This window comes from Cebus imitator, unplaced genomic scaffold (assembly GCF_001604975.1).
Source record: "Cebus imitator isolate Cc_AM_T3 unplaced genomic scaffold, Cebus_imitator-1.0 Scaffold8, whole genome shotgun sequence".
Lineage (NCBI taxonomy): Eukaryota > Metazoa > Chordata > Mammalia > Primates > Cebidae > Cebus > Cebus imitator.
The window spans coordinates 12768985-12786293 of NW_016107323.1; the positions used below are offsets into that span (position 1 = coordinate 12768985).

At 41.5% G+C, this 17309-nt stretch overlaps 1 protein-coding gene across 8 annotated transcripts in view; it reads right to left on the reverse strand.

The window, feature by feature from the left end:
* LOC108314566 (ERC protein 2-like) overlaps positions 1-17309 on the reverse strand; it is a 439969-nt gene that overhangs the window by 169674 nt on the left and 252986 nt on the right. For 4 of the 8 annotated variants that reach the window (XR_001829551.2, XR_005202640.1, XR_001829554.2 and 1 more), the window contains exon 5: positions 10834-10899. The exons of 2 other annotated variants lie outside the window; for them this stretch is intronic. Coding sequence is in view for 2 of the 6 variants with exons in the window: in XM_017543537.2 (XP_017399026.1) it covers positions 10873-10899 (27 nt within the window). In the remaining 4 variants the exon portion in view is untranslated. Of the gene's footprint in view, positions 1-10268; positions 10527-10833; positions 10900-17309 lie in introns of those variants that run through there. 2 more of the 8 variants (XR_005202634.1, XM_017543546.2) reach the window with 2 other exon arrangements.

Consider the following 17309-nt stretch of genomic DNA (forward strand, 5'->3'; position numbering starts at 1 on the left):
AAAAAAAAAAAAAAAAAAAGAATAATAACATGGAAAAATTCATCTGGTGCATACAGCTGGCACCCGCACACATTGTCACCTCCTTATCTGACATATCAGATTTCCCAGTGTCCCAAGCCTGTTGTGTAAGGAGGGACAAAGATTATTCTTTGGCTCTAGACTTCCTCATTCTCCCTTTCTCATTCCACATTTCGTGAGAGGGAAGGACAATTCTTTTCAGTGGCCAATTGTACTGAGCCCGAATCACGTTTCGGATCAGCTGGGGGAAAGACGGTTAGCCCTGCGAGCCCTTCCTCCCTGAGAAGAAAACGGGCTGGCCACGAGTTTCCCAATGTGTCACCTGTCTTCAGACAAAGTGGAGCAAAAAGGTCTTTTTGATAACTTGATTTTTATCATGCTCCCAAGCTAGTGCCCCAGCAACAGGGGAGACAAGTACAAAAAAAAATAAAAATAAAACCACAAACCCAACACAAAACAACAGCAGCCACAGTCCCACACACTGAATCTGTTTACAATCCAATGCCGTGAGCCAATGGGGAGACTCCCTTGTTAATCACAGAGGGGTTTTCTTGTTGTTGGTGTTGTTGTTTTGTAGAGGGATGTGTACAGAAACTTCTTTCAAATAACACAGCGACTTTAGAGATCAAGGTGCCCAGAAAAAGGAACAAAGGCTGGGGGATCAGCAGGGTTGCTAATTCCACCACACGCTGACTCAGGGCAATCACAGGCACTCCTCTGACACCTGAATGGAAGCCTCGTGCCACCGCCAAGAACAAACCCACTGGGCAGCAGTGTACCCTTCCCAGTCCCTGAAGCCCAGGGGCTCTAGTGTGCATGGCCACTCCAGCCTGCCCCGACCTCCCTGCTGCCCAATGCAGAGCATATCTCAAAATTATGAACAGATGTGAAAGACAGTCATGTAATGTTGAGTAAATGACAACACCACCAAAAACAGCCTTAGCTACCTGTAAAGGCTGAATCCATCAGGTAAAAGTGGTGGAACCAGTATTTGAACTTGGTCTGTGAGGCTCTAGAGCCTGGGTGCTGCACAAACACTCTGCACCAAAGATTATGCAAAGTCAGATTCCCATCTCCATCATCAAGTGGATATTTACAAGACCATCTGCATAGGAAAAAAATTCAAGATATGTGCTGAAAGGTTAAAAATGATGCTTCCTCTGAATGAGGATTTTAAGAAATTTTTTTCCCTGATATCCTTATTAAACTTTCTAGGTTTTCTAAAATGAACATAAAAGTAATACATGGGGAAGATGAATTGGTGGCTGTAAGAAGCTCGGGTTTCTAGTGAAAGCAATCTGCGATTATTATTTCTCATCCTATGTTTTCCCTCTGATGGACAAAGACACAATGTACAGTGAGGAGTCTTTCACCATATATGAGAGTTTGCCTTTTTATTCTGAAGCTAATAGGTTTAACTGGAAAATCTTCTCTTAAAGACATTATAACAATCTTTCTTCTTCAAACTTCCAGGGGCTCTGTTCCACCAGTCTACATATACACAGTGACTGAGGAACAAAGGAAATGTTTGGGAATTGGCAGATTCTAAAGCTACCCTTGCCTTTCAGCCACCCACACAAACCTAAAAGAAGGGACCTGATTTATTAAAGTGCACAGCAATGTGGCATACAGTGGAGTTGCAAATGCTGACCACTTAGGCTGAAAGAAACGGCAAGGAGTCTCCCTATAAAGCCTCAGCATCTCAGTGATTTTGTCACCATGGAAACAGCCCTGTGAGCTGTAAGGCAGGTGTGGACCTGTGTTTACAAGTGCAAGATCTGCTTCAGAGAGATAGGCGCCTGACATCCCAATCTTATTCCACTCAAGATCCAACACACGAGCAGCTTAGATCCTGACCTGGCACAGTGAAAGTTCTCAGTTACTGTGTGCTGTGGTCCTCAGCATTTACATCATATTTCCCAGAAAACAAAGCTAGACGCATGTATATTCCCAGAATACATTCCCATCTCAAAGTCTCTGACAAACACGTTCATAGAGAAGGTACAATGAGGGTTGCAGTACCAGTTTCATAAGAACACCAGGTGGCCATCAGGTGGTGGACTAGCTATTTCCTGCAGGGATCATGTGACTCTGGAGAAGGAATATATGGATGAGGTCTGAGGATAGAGTTAAGGTACGTCTTGGTACAGCTGGTAACCTCCAGCCAATGGATACTCTACTAGCAGAAAGGAATATAGCCATTTGATTGATACACTCAGTGGCAGCCACAGTATGTGCTCTGATTTTAGATGTTGTTTTGGTTTTTCCCTTTGGCTGGGGCTGTGGAGATGATTGGAAAGAGATGGGGCTGGAGTTGCTTTCCCTGAACCAACAAGATAATTCTGACCCAGAGCATTAAGTTGCCCACCAATTGGATAGCTCCCCAAAGAGGCCTCTGAGAAATATCTACTCTCAGTCTACAAGTCTCAAAATGAAAACTCAACCTTCTGAAGCCCACATTTACATATCCTAGAGGAATACCCTATGGCCTCCCTGAAAGCGCCATTATGGCCATTTGCAAATGGTATTAATAATTCTTTTAGAAGCTTTGGTTCTGCCTCCAACATTAAATGGTACCCTGCAACCTTTAGTGGTTGCAAATTGTTAAAAAGCCCTTTCTTTCTCTTCCTTTTCTTTTTCTTTTTCTTTCTTTCAAGATGGAGTTTCACTCTTGTCGTCCAGGCTAGAGTGCAATGGTGTCATCTTGGCTCACTCCAACCTCCGCCTCCCAGGTTCAAGCAATTCTCCTGCCTCAGCTTCCTGAGTAGCTGAGATTACAGGCACGCACCACCACGCCAGACTAATTTTTTTGCATTTTTAGTAGAGACAGGGTTTTGCCACGTTGCCCAGGCTGGTCTTGAACTCCTGACTTCAAGTGATCTGCCTGCTTTGGCATCCCAAAGTGCTGGGATTGCAGGCGTGAGCCACGGCGCCCAGCCTTTCTTTCTATCTTTCTGATAACTTGGGTGATGCTCCGAGATAAAGCATATATAACCTTGTGATGTCCTAGGTGTAAGACAATCGATGGGCAGGATTGTTACATAAGACCGCGCCTGTCTCTCTGGCACTTGCTGATAGTGACAGTGCTAACTGGCACAGGTACCTCTCTCATCCATGGCAGACTTTTGGGCTGGCTGGTTTTCCTGATGTCCACTGAGCTTATTATTGTTATTGTTATTATTATTTTAGCATTCAGCTTTTCATACCCCTCCCACCCATCGGTATCTGTGTCTCAGATTAATTTTCACCAGATGTGAATGTCTGGACTTCTGCAAGATTTGTTATTTTCCCTCCATGTTCCTAACCTTCTTCAGGCCATTTGTGTGATTTCTCTGACCTCGCTAGTGTTTCCAACACCTTCCAAATTAGTGTCATCTGTGACTTTCCTTCACATGCTCTTTTCTCCCCTTTACAGATCATTAATAAAGAGGTTAAACAAGACCAGACCAACAGCATACTCTAAAGCAAATGACAAAGAGTTGGGAGAGCCAGCGTGCTCCCTGTGCGCCAGCCCTGGCACAGGAAGGATGTAATGTCATGCAACAACACTCTGCTAGACGCCTCCCGCCTCTGGCCCATGGTCATTTATCACCACTGTTTGTTTATGATTTTCTCAGCCAGATTTCGGGTCCTGAGAGTGTGGTCATATCTAAACCAACATGCATTGCTTTGCCAGGTAACCCTTATGAGCTTCAGAAAAACCCACGAGAACTTGCTCCCCAATCTGCATAAAAGCTTCTACTTCACCCCCCAAGTCCATCACCCTTGAGAGCAAAAAGAGGTGGACTGAGACTTTATTATCCTTTTCTCTCTTCCAATTCATTAGCTGCAATTAATTATTTGTTACATATTCATTGACTTTCATGTTATTTGTTAGATTTTTCGTGTAGCTGAAAGAAACCCTCTGCTACAAACATGGACTAATTCACACTCTCCAACAATCAACCTTTCCTTGGCTATACCCAAGTGTTATAAAAATCAAAGATAACTGGAGAGGGTGTGTTTATAGGGTAAACATACTTTATAAGGCCTGCTGGAAAATGTGTGCCTGGCTTGGGTGTAGCTATGGCCATAGGAATAGATTTCTTTTCTTCTGCCTTTTCTTTCACCTCCCAAATTCACCAACCCCAGTACCAACCACTTTCCTCTCTTTACAGATACAGTACACTCTCCTGAGCCCAGAAGTAACAATAATAGTGATATGCTTATATTCTACCTAGGGTTGAATACTCACCAAGCACCACGCATGGCCTGGCATCTTACTCAGCTCATCACAGCCCTGGGGATGTCACAACCTTCCTCAAAGGAGAAAATGGAGGGGAGAGATGGAAGGTAACTTACCCAAGGTCATCCAAACCTAGGCCTATCTGAATCCAGAGACCACACTGTTAGTCACCCCACCACAATGTTATCCAGTCTTCCATAGATAAGGGTCTTCTTCACTTTTTCTGAGTCACTGGCCCCTCTCTCTGCTGAGGAACACAGACACTGTTTGCGGGGATGTGCATACATTCACACTGAAGTCTGTTAACCCTATCACGGGATTTGCAGAGCCTCCAGGGTTTATGGATGCCTGGTTGAGAATCTGTGTACTACTTTAAGCTCCTCCAGGATATGAATCACACTTTGTTCACTTCCTTGACTCCAGTACTGAGGTGTATATCCAGTACAACTCCAGTACTAAGATGAAGAAATATTTTTGAATGAATAACTAATTGCAAAGACTGTGAATAGGATATTCAAGGTGAAGCTCTAAACGGTAGCTTTGTAAGCCTGAATAGGAGACATAAATATACAGACATCTTCCAGAGGAGTAGAGGAGCAAAATAAAAGGAGGAAGTAGGGACAGAGATAAAGCAAAAACATCTTACTTTGCCCAGGAATTGATTTTGCAATTGGAAGTAGACAGAGACATTGCTATGGGGGTTCTAAAACATCTTGTAGCTACTTCTGGTTTGTTCTCATACTAACTCCTGAAAAGAGATTACGGAAGGCTTCTTCTGCAGAAAAATAATATACTTAGAATTTCAAGATGGGAAGCCAATTATCAAGAACAATCAAAATCTCATACTGTACCCCTTAACCCACAGAATTCTTGATCCCTAGAGATCTCAGGGAGGACTGCAAGAGCCAATGGCAACTTCCTCCTCTCACTAGGCCCCTTTCAACCTTCTACAACTCCTGGGTTTTTGTTTTTCCAAAGATCGCTGCCCCTTACATGTCTCCCTATTCTCTAACTACTGATTTTGCTTTGCAATCTCCTTTTCTTTAAGAGTTAGAGGAGCCACTCACTCTTGAAGTTAGACTTCAGCCATGCTTTAAACTCATCAGCCTGCACATTACTGCAATAAGAGGACAGAGATTCCCCTGCTGATATGCAGGAAAATGGAAAAGTGCCTAGGTCAAAAGCCTGCCTTTCCCTTGGCCAGACCGACTGGACATCTGGGGTAAGCAGAACTCCAAGTTCCTTCTCAGTGCCCCCACCACCCCCAACAATGGCCTGTCCCAGCTTTGACACCCAAGGCAGAAATCTGGAGGCATTCTCAAGTCTGTCCTTTATCTTACCTCCTCATCCAAGCATCCAAGTCCTTCTGGCTTCACTTCCTAGTCTTATCTCTAATTTATCCACTTGTCTGCATCTCCACTACTGCTGCCCTGGGTCAGCGCCATCAATTCTCTCACAGATCATGGAACAGCCTCTACTTCTGCTCTTCCTGCCATGACAATTCATCCTCTACACAGCAGTCAGGGCTATTCTACAACATAAATCAAATCATGTCACGTCCCTGTTTAAAGTCCTCCAACATCTGCTCATTTTCCTTAGGCTAAAATCTAAACTCTCTTGTCCTAAAAGGCCCTACATTTTCTGGCCCCTTCCCTCTTCTCCATCCTCATCTCACTGTTTGGTGCTCTACCCAGAGTTATGGTCTTCAACCTTCTTCAGCCCATAAGCTCCTTCCTACCTCCAGCTTTCGCATGCCTGCCTGAGACCACCTCCCAAATGTACACCTTGGCATGGATACCTCCTGACTTGTAAGACTTGGTTTACTAAGTACCTTTTAAGACTTGGCTTAAAACTTACTTCCTTGGAGAGATGCTTGCTGAACATCCTTCCTTAAGTAGGTTCCTCATGTTAATCTCAGTATCTTTCTGGTTTCTATCAAAGCAATGACCAAAATGTACAAGGCTTCTATCAAGATGTTTAATTATTTATGTTCTTTCCCTTGACTAGATGGCAAGATCCACAGGGTTGCAACCATGGCAATCTTTTTTTTTTTTTTTTTTGAGACATAGTTTTGCTCTTGTTGCCCAAGCTGGAGTGCAATGGTGCAATCTTGGCTCATTGCGACCACTGCCTCCTGGGTTCAAGTGATTCTCCTGTCTCAGTCTCCTGAGTAGCTGGGATTACAGGCATGTGCCACATACCCAGCTAATTTTTTGAATTTTTAGTAGAAACGGGGTTTCAGCATGTTAGCCAGGCTGGTTTCAAACTCCTGACCTCAGGTGATCCACCTGCCTCGGCCTCCCAAAGTGCTGGGATTACAGGTGTGAGCCACCATGCCCGGCCAACCATGGCAATCTTATTCATCATTGGTTTCCTAACATCTAATCAAGAACTTAACCATTTGGGGAAAGAATGGACAAATGAGTGAATAATAAATAAAAAAATGAATAAATGAAGGTCTTAGTAGCCAATGGCACAAGAAAGAGATATATCAGATCCTCACTTATACAAACTCTGAATTGCATTAAAAGCATCAGTAGGTGCCCCTGTACAGGAAGTGTAAAAGAAAACCTGTACTTTGCATAGAAACCTCCACTTTGTATAGAAACCTCTGCTTTTTATAGAGCTCAGAGCTCTTTCCTTCACTTTTTTTTTTTCTTTTTGGCAGTAATTAAATTTCTCTAGTCCCCGGACAAGCACAGGCTGAGTGTCCAGACCCTGTCTGCTAAAAGAAGGCAGGAGAGACATGAACTTCCTAGCCAAAATAAAACATCTCCTGCATCTTTCTTTCGTTCTTTCAGAGGGGAGGCATGGCAGGGGGTTCCACTGGGCCTTCCAGCACTGCTTCTATTTGTAAAACATCCCTTTCTCATGTCTAAGTGTTCTGGGATTCATATTTTTACTCACCATAACATTGTCCATGTGCTGGTGGCATACAGCTACAATTCTTCATTTTGAACAGACTGCATCTACTAGCATCACAGCCCCATGCCAAAACGTGTTAATGCCACATCTGTATTTTTATGAATTGGGTCCTAAAAATTTGCATATGTTTTCAATCAAAAAAGACTAATCCCTTTCTAGTGGTTTAAGAAATAAAAACTTGTGTTCTCTGCTCAATTATAAGAGTTCACAGTAAAAGCTCAAACATTCAAATGTCAAGGCAGATGCGGCACATCTCACAAGGTGCCTCAATTGGCTCGTCCATTGCCCACTTCATTGATGTTTACAAACCCAAATGTCTCTGGGGCTGGGGTGGGGGCATCCAAGGAAAGTACCTTCATTCTATGCAAATGAAGGAGTATTTGCTGATACAAATGATACCTACATCAAGTGGATTTCCCTGAAGGAAAGTTATGGAGAATTGAGTGGCTGCTTTTCACACATTTTGCAAGGCAAGATAGATAGGAAATACCGTTAGGGCTCCAAGAGCACATTTTCACAATTGAAAGTATATGTGCACGTGGGGCTTGGGGGTTTGGTGGTGAGAGGTGTGGTCGAATATACATTGCCAGAGATGCCTATGAGGGCAACAGCTTGCTGGAAATGTGATCCCATGGAGTCTCTAGAAGAAACCCAGAACAATGAGGCTGGTCACAGGTAAATCTTAGACATAAGAAAACAAGAGTGTGGATGATCCAACAGGGAAGGGGAGTATAGAGAGAATTTGGAAGCAGAATATAGGAATATATGGTGGGTGCAAGCAGCATAGACTACATAATTAGTGGCACTCAGGGCAAACGAACATGAAAATTTCAAGACGGTGACAGCAGAGTTTTAACCTAAGAGTGGAGCCCTTCTCAGTGTAGCCCTTCTCAGGGCTGTGGACTGCACAAGCCACACGCTGATAAAACCAGGTCTGGGTGTGAGGTTTAAGAGGAGAAAGGCTGGCTCTAGGGACTGTCTAAACTCTTTCGTAAAGTAAACTTTCCCTGGTCCACTGTGTGCTTGGAAAATATCACTCCTGAATGATCATAGTGAGACAAATAAATCATGTCAGGACTTCGTCTCCAGAAGCGGCAAAGAAGGGAGGAGCTGATGGGGTTGTTATGCTAATTCAAATTTGTTGTAATTTTTAGAGAGATTTTTTCTAAATTATGATTCATTTCAGCACCAGAACTCCAGATTCAACTCAGAGCCTTCTGATGCTATTATGAGCATATTACTGATGCCTAGTAAAATAACATCTTGTAATGTTTCTTTTATAGGGGCCATAAATCAAAACATTCAAAACAGTTAATTTTTAATGTGCCATTATTATCCATCCTTAGTTATAAATTTAATGTCTCCTAAGGCCTCATGGATTGTAATGCAACTCAAAACATGCAACAGCTGCTCAAAAACAGAAGGTTCCCCCAGTATCTCATTATTTAAATCCTTAAAGATATGGTTTTAAAAGCCTGAGGATATCTAAGCAAACTTGTTTAAAGGAGTCATAAAGAAAGATAAGTAGTTTTCCTCTGAAGCATATGAAATTTATTACAGCATACTAAAGAAGGATTATATATTGACTAAATTTCTAAAAAACATTTATTTTCTGGGGTGTATGGTGTTTGGGGAAATAAAGGGGATAAATAGGGCTTAACACAATTGTCGGCATTTGCCTTAAGCAAGGCAAGATTTTCTATCGGTCTTGGAGCCAATTCCATCGTGAGGATAACAACACTGTTCATATCTCAGGGTGTCGTGAATCTTGTGAAAGGACAATAAAAAATCTTCATTATTCCAGAGGACACGCAAGTGCAGCCTAGCACCCCGATACTCATGATGGCAGAAGTAGCTTCACAGAAGAGCCCCGAGTAGGAGCTCTGCTTTTCAAGACAACTCCCAAACTCTTAGAACTTTCCTTTACCTACCTACGCTACACAGGTTTGGGGCAGGCTTCACATGTTTGCTTTTTAATGCCATAAAACCCTTTTTTCTCATTTCTTTTTACTTTAGGTCAATCTCCACTTTTATTAGCTTTTCTGTGTGAGTAAATATGACATTTCTCTTAATGTTTTCCCTAGATAAAGAATTGCTCCCATAGAACATCCAGAACTTCTCTGATTTCCCCACGTCCTTATACTAACAAGCTTTCCTATGGAATGATTTTGCATCTGGAAGTGTTCGTTCCAGTGCTGTTTTCCCCTTTACCAAGAAAATGGAGAAGAGATGAGATACTCCTGTATTAACATGAAGCAGGTTTTACTGGCAGCAAATGGATCCAGGAGGCATTACATCTTTACTATGTAAAAGATGTAATCTTTACTATGTTGTACCTGAAAACAACCATCCTGTGAACGTCCCTCTCAGTACCAAAAAAAAGCAAACTGACCCATTAGTGGGACCAATAACAGGTTCAACTAAGAAGTATAATACAACAATGAAACTCACCCACAGGCAAAATTTCCAGTTCTAGGTAAAACTTCACCTGAAGCACCACTTGCCATGCTATGCGAAGAAGGCAAGACTCAGGAGAGAAACACACAGGCTAAGTTATCCCAAAGAATTGTCCCACACCTGTTGATTCTCCAGCACTGTGACATTTCATGCTTGTCCCAGAATAAAGAACTATACATTGAATACTTTCTGATCAGAAGAATTCACTATGGCACACGATCTACTACATTCCTTGTTCAGAATAAAGTGTCATTTGTAATGTTGTCAGGTTTAATACCATATTCTATGTAACCATATGTATATTCAACTCCAGGGAGCTTGTGACTTGGTGTTAAACAGACTGCAGTACACAGGAGAGGTGCAATTCCCAGCAGCAAAAGTTGCTAGACTTCAACGTTCCATTTATAACCATGTGGTAATTACATGTGTCACTATTCAATCGTAATGCAGACAGGATGTAAATAACGGGTGAGCTCTTAAGATCAGCTTTTAAAAGTACAAAACCCTCTGATAAATACAATGTGTGCAAAGCCCCACAGAGGTATAATTTTTGAAAAGCAACAGACAAAATGTCACTAACGAGACTTGCTAATAAGAATATTTCTATTCTAATCCATTTAAAGAGTTACAGTTACCCATTCACCATTACTATGCCTTGATCCTGTGTTTTCTTCAGAACTGCCATAGAAGAGATGGCACAATCCATTAAACAGGCTTCTTAGAGATGATAGTTTCAGCTCCATGAAGATAGATAGTTTTATTTTCCTTATTCCTTGCCAAACATTTGACACAACCAGAAGGACGTGAGAGTCACACCACACTGGCATATCTGGTAAAAGCAAGCAGTCGGCTGAAAACCACGACTGGAGAATTGTGACAATTTCCGAGTCCACAATCATGCCTTAAAAAGTGTGTATAAACCCGAGTAAGGGCATAGTTTACATCTCAAATAACATAGAAACATTTGAATCGTGCTAAACCCAGCCCCAACAAGGCAGAGCGGTAATGTGATCATGGGTGGGGAGGTGAGGTAGCATGGAGGGGGCTTTTGGGAAGGGTCGGGGCACGCTGACATTCTGCGCTCACAGAACACAGTAGCAAACACAGGGCACAATTCACAAACATCAGCGAGCACAATTGAGCACGCACACAATACAACACTAGAATGCAATATTTTAAGAAAAATGATATAAAAGATGGTTTCTCACCCCTCAAAACAAAACTGGAACTTTGGTTTACAGGCCCGGCTATGCCCAGATGCCCTCCTCGTCATCCTGCGGCCGGCCCGAGGTGGGGAGGTGCACAGAGAGGAGGGGAGCACCAGAATGAAAGAAGAGAAGGTTAGTTACACCGAGATGCACTGGAAAGGCACACTAATCTTCACTTTGTATTTTAATCTTAAAGACTGAGAAAAAAAAATCCCCAGTAACTTAAGTTCCACATCACCGACTTGTCAAATACATAACCAAGTTTGGTAACTATGGCAACCCACACACAAAAACATTCCACCCACCCAGCTCTGACTCTGTGTCAAGATTGGATTAGAAGATTAAAATTAGTCTACATTAGCAGATGATTATTTTTTTGGAAGGCATGCAATCTGAATTGCATATGCCTAAGGAGTAGATTAAACCTTTTAAGTAAGCAGAGAAGTAATTATAGTAATCAAATACCCTTAATTTCTCTTAAGCTTAAAGTATCAATAAAGGCTGAAGAAGAATTAAAAAACACACACAACTCTATCTACTTGGGTGGAACAAACTTTTCAGCATGCGATAATTCATATTGGTTATTCCACAAAGGCTCAAACATGCTGCGATCTTCTTAGTTGACAGATTCTATTTTGCTCTCAGCATGAAAGAGGATGCACCCGCGATGGAATGATTAGACATTTGCAATCAAATAGTTTCAAAGAAAAGAGAGGTAAGCTTTCAATTCAGTAGAATGCTTGTAGAAAGAAAGTTTTGCTTAACTTAAAATTGTGTTCAACTATGGATAAACTGAAACTCCTTTGGCTTGAATTCTTGTTGAAAAGTGTTTCCAAAATAGCTCTGGTAACTTTCCTCACTTAGTGAAGTGGCTAATACACAGGAAAATGGAATATTTGAAGACTGAAGTATATCCACCATAGCAAAGTCCCTGTTTTGAACAATTCTCACAGTTTAATGCAAGGATTGAAACACAGCCTGGTGTCACACTTAATTTGAGAGCTGCAATTTTTAATAGATCTCCAATGAAGTCAGATTTTGTCATGATTTGCTTCTGGTTTTGAAAATCAGGAAGAGGAAAAAAAATAACTTGAAACATTTTCTCATTATTTGACTCCTTATTGGTTAAGCTGTCATATTATTAGGTTGAATCATATGAAAATGCCAATATTTGGCCATTTTTACTTAGAAAAATAGCAGTGTCATACAGTTTGACCTAATCTGGCCAATAGGCCTAGTCATTTTTATCTATTCAAAGATTTATTTTTCAAGTGACTTTCAATACAGTTTATTTACTTTATAGTTCTATGTATTTTGTTTTATGCATTAAAAAAAATATTCTGAGAAGAGATTCAGAGAGTTCATCATACTGCCAAAGGGATCCACGGCCCACAAAGGTTAAGAATCCCTGACTGACTTGAGTCAATCGAGTGATTTGCACAGAGTCCGAACTGGACAACTCAGTATGAATTTTCACTTGACAGCTTAGGTAGGAATATTCTGGCAAAAAATAAAATACATTGATTATTTTAGCTGGGCCTTCCTACATAAAAATTATCTGTGTTTATTATTAAACAGTCTAATAATTGCTCTTGGCAAGAAACTTCCTTTTCCCTATGTGACTTAGGAAAAATGTATTTTTACATTCATTTAACTTCCTCTCTGTCCCTGGAGAAAAGCAAAGTTGATGTTCCTTTTCATCTTCATAAAGCAGGAAAGTTTATAGCATGAGACCCTAGGGCATTCATAAATGGGTTTCAAGGGGTCTAGCAACCCCTTGAAATTCAATGAAGAATGTTGTTGAGTATGTGTGCAAATATATTTCTCTGGATAGAGGCCCTAGCTTTCATCATAAGATTCTTGACCCCCAAAATCGCTGCTGTAGAAAAACTCCAAGCATAGAAAGATGCTATGGTTTGCCAAAGTCGCAAGGCAAAATAGGAGGCTTTCTCTAAAATACAGCTTACAGCCCCTGCGGACTTCTTCCTAAATAGCTACAAAATAACTTTCCGTGCAGAGCAGTTTATTTCATTTCACATTTAAAACCCAATAGCATGCACACATTCATTTTGTTCCAAATCCATTCCTATCGGGTTTTAATTTTTAAAAAAGAAGAAAGTAAGCAAAAGAAAAGCCACCGCCACCAAAACCTATTACTATTTTCTTAACAGTGAAATGTGGTCTAATGCAAATCACTTTTAGCAAATTAAATACATTAAAAAGTGGTAATTAATTATGATTGAAACGGACAGGAGTTGTAGTTTGAAAATACACTCTGCCAATATCACTACTACTGTTCCTCGTCTGCCATAGGAATAAAAAGGAGCTCCCAGATGTCGAGGGTTATTAAAAACCAGATGTTCAGATCGACATCTTGTATGCTGGTGAATAAAGTAAAGAAATATGACAGTCCAATGTAAACTTTGCTAACATTTAATGTGGCAGAAATGTGGATAAATTCCTTTCATGAACTCAGAATACTGTGCATTTTTTAAAGTTTTTAGTGTTTTAAAGTTTAAAGTTTTTAAAAGAAAATAGAGACGTGGTGGCCTTTTCTGGTCTCTCTAATCTTCAAAGCTTAAACATGAATTGACCCTCATTGCCAAGTGATCTGGGTCAGAGTGAGTGTCCGTTCAGGGAATAAAAAACAAAAATGCAGGAGCTAATCAGTGCAGGAGCTCCAAGTCTTTCCAAACATATGCAGCTGTTTCACTGCTGCGCTGCCTGCATCTCTGTATGCAAATATTAAATTGTTCAGCAACCTTACTGCACAGAAATGTAAATTTGGGGATCAAAAATAAGAAACAGACAAGTATCACTTGATCCCTATCTTCATGCTAAGTTGTTTGGAAATACTTGGAGTTTTACAAAGCATCTATCAGGCCTGGGACAGTCTGTTTCCTTTCCTTGTTTTTCTGTTTCCAAATCTACTTTGCAGTGGCTGTTCTGAATGCTGCTTGGTGTTTGATCCCTTGTGTGTCCTTTGTGAGTGATTGTTCTGCCACAAGTTGCCAAAATATCTGGATGGGAAGAAAGACTCTAGTCCATCAGTCATCTGCATGCTTTTGTTCATCTGGGGATGGGAATATCCAAGGTGGACTGAAGCCCAGAGCACAGTGACCACAAAACACAGCAAATTCTGAAGGGGAGGAGGTTTAACTATCAAATAACGCCAGGATACATATACAGTTCCAGGGATGATGTGACGGAGAAGGGGCCTTGATGGAAATCCTGTAGTCTCAGATGCTGCGCCCTAATGGGATTCTCCAAATACTGAGATAAAACAAAATTCCTTACCGATGGGCTGCTCATAGTGGCTATGTTTATGACAAGCTCTAAAGGCAAAGGGACTGAGTCACCATTGACAAGACAAGGACTTGCTGTTGTGGGGGGTGGGGGGGCATTTATTAGCTCCAGCAAAGAAGCTCTGAAAAGAAACTCTATAATCTGACATGATAAATGGTTCACTGTAAACCTTTAATTGGTCTCCATTTTGAAGTATTAGGTATAGCCAGCAGGCAAACCTGAGGCCACCACTATATTTATTTTTTTTAAAAAACACCTACAATTCTCTTTGAGTTGATAGCTGTTTTGTTTTGTTTTGTTTTGTTTTGTTTTGTTTTAAATCAAAGAATTAAGTTCTTAATGGAGATCTTACTGTCACACCTGTCCTAGCAAGGAAGGAGAGTAGAATCAGGGAAGTATCACTTTCAAGTAGCCTACTGCCTTTCCGGGAACTCAGCCGAGGTCTTTGTCAGAAGTTCCACACCTGGCTTCCTTGCTGGAAGGGGTGCAAGGAGATAGATGATCCCAGTTGTAACTAGGTCTGGTGTAGGCAATCTTCAGACTCGCCTCCACTCCTACTTCTTTCATGGCTTCTCTAAAACTTTCTGAAACTTCAAGCCCCGGGACTTTGCAAAGTTTGACTGCACAAGTCATGAAAGCAAGATCACAGTGTGGAATTTATGGTGTGCCCTGATCCTGTTCTCAACCAAAGCAGTTCCTGTTAGCATTTCCAACTGCAGGCTTGGCCAGAGCTGGGAAAAACAGACAAAAAAGGAAAACAATAGGCTTAGGCATGAGCCTGGCAAAGTGGGGCACTGAGCCACATCAGGGCACTAGTAAGTTTTCTCCTAGGGTCAAGTCCAAACTTTCCCTCTGGAGACCATTCATTTGTGGTTTTCATCTCTCCTGCTTCCTGGAATGCTTAGTTCATGGATGAATGTCTCTTTTCAGGTGATGGGGTCAGGTATGGCTATAAATTCTTACATGACTTGTATTTATTATAACCTCTGGGGCCCATTTGCAGGTAAGATCCCCCTAAAAATAGGAAAGTCCTAGCCAGGTTCAAAAATCTACTTCCTGCTCTTTTAAAAATAAATGTTAGCTTATTTCTGAGCTGGGCTAGAAAAGAGCCAGTGTGCATTGCCCCTTTTCCGGTTAGAAAGAGTGCTGACGGCTTTGTGTGTTTCCTCTCTGAGTCTCACCGAGGCCCGGTGACACAGGTGTCAGGAGGCTCTTTGTGCAGATGTGGGAAGGAAGGCTCAGGGAGGGAGGTCAGGTAGCTTATCAAAGGCTACCCGGTCAGATGCTGTGGTGCCAGGGTCAAACTCCAGCCCATCTAACCACAAAAGTATACCCTTCTGACTCTACCATATGTGCTGTGCAGCCACAGAAAGGAGAGCTCACTTTGACCCCAAAAGGCATTTGTTGGTTCTGCTTAGCTTGGCTCTAGAGTACTTTGAACTTGGTTCTGCCTTCTTTCCAAACTGTTGAAGACCCTGGTTGGAACTGGAAGCTACAACTTAAGTTGGGTCATTCCGGCCCTTGGAAGAAAGGGGTCTTCACTTGCAAGTGGAAGCTATTTACGTGAACGTATCAGTAGCACCCCAAGACATTTTAAGATCTCTGAGGGGAAAGGCAGCACCTTTACTTCCTTCATACTGTGCCACAATTCTCAGATGTGGGAACTTAGATATTTCTAAATGAGTAATTACGGAAGGCTCAGTTCTCACTGTTTTGAATGACTGGATTCCTCTGAAGGAATATGCTGCCTGGATTCCAGAGTTCTTTACAATTTCCAAGATTGTGTTGACTGAGTCTCCTCAGAATGACTCTTTCCCTCTTTTACTGCACCAGCCACATCTCTGGTTTATTCTTCTACCCCCAAGTGGTAAAAGCGGAACTTCACTGGCTGAGGGTAGAACACAGCAGGAGATGTTCATATTTTAAGAGACACACTGGGGTGTCTCTCAAGGGAGAGCAGGGAATGGAGAGCCTGTGTAGCCTGCATTGGTTCTTCTCAGCAAGTTCACCTCACAAGGACACACCGAGGCAGGGTAGTCACCTGAGACTTCTTTGCCAAGCCATCAAGAATGTTATAGAAGCTTGGGCAGCCTTTTCCTTCACTTCTATTATAGCATCTTTAGGTGCTTCCTCAATTTTTTTTTTTCATCATCATTATAGGGAAAATTGAAGAAACTAGTTTTCTATTTCCTTCAAGCAAAAGTAGCTGTGACAAACTAGTCTGTGGTGTACTGTGCCACTTCACTCAGCTCAAGGACATCAGTTGCCCATGAGAATGAAGATGAGAATGCTGGAAAGCTCTATGTTGGCCAACAATATTGTTTGGGAGCTTAAAGTCAACATCTGCTAAAAGCGGAACCATTGCCAGATAACCATAAAAAAGGGTGGGAGTGAAGACAAGCTTTATTTTTGCTTTGCTCCTTCATCGATCAGTCATTAACACTTGGCTTTGTTTAACACAGTGAAAATTATGTTTTTAACATGACTCTGGTTCTGCCATTTCCTTCATGGTAGACAACCAAATTTCCTCTTGACTCTTCATTTCCTCAGCTGCTTAAAAAAGAAAATGGGACTACCATATCCTGGTCCTGATGCTTCATAGGGTTGCTGTGCAAATTAAACTCAAGAATGTAACTTAAACCATTTTGTGGATGTTACAGACTTAGACCAATATAACTAGGCATATCATTCCTGTTGGTAGCATTAATAATTACTAGTAAAACAAATTATCTGATATTACACTAAGGCTGAAGGCAAAACTGTGTGTATAAAAAGACTCTGATGGTATATAAAACGATTCTTAAATATTTCAGCATCTCTGGGCTGTTCAAAACTAGACTTTATTAAGATCATTAATAGATGGATGCCCAAATTGGATTTTTAAAAAATACTATTGGTCTGTAAGGTGGTTTCCTAAAAATAACAGACTTTGTGAGTGTGTGCAAGGTATGTTTAAAGGATGTTTCCTACTCTCTTTCCTCTGCTGTTCCCTTATCTTTGGAGTGCTGCAAGTACCTAGAGTGTTGTAAGTCAAACATGATCTCTATTACATCAGTTACAGAAAAAAAGAGAGGCAATGGTGTTTAGCAATATAAAATGGATTTCCCTGCTTCCTGACATTTCAAGGTTGGCCACCCCCTCTCAATGGGGGAGCTGAAGTGCTGCCTCTT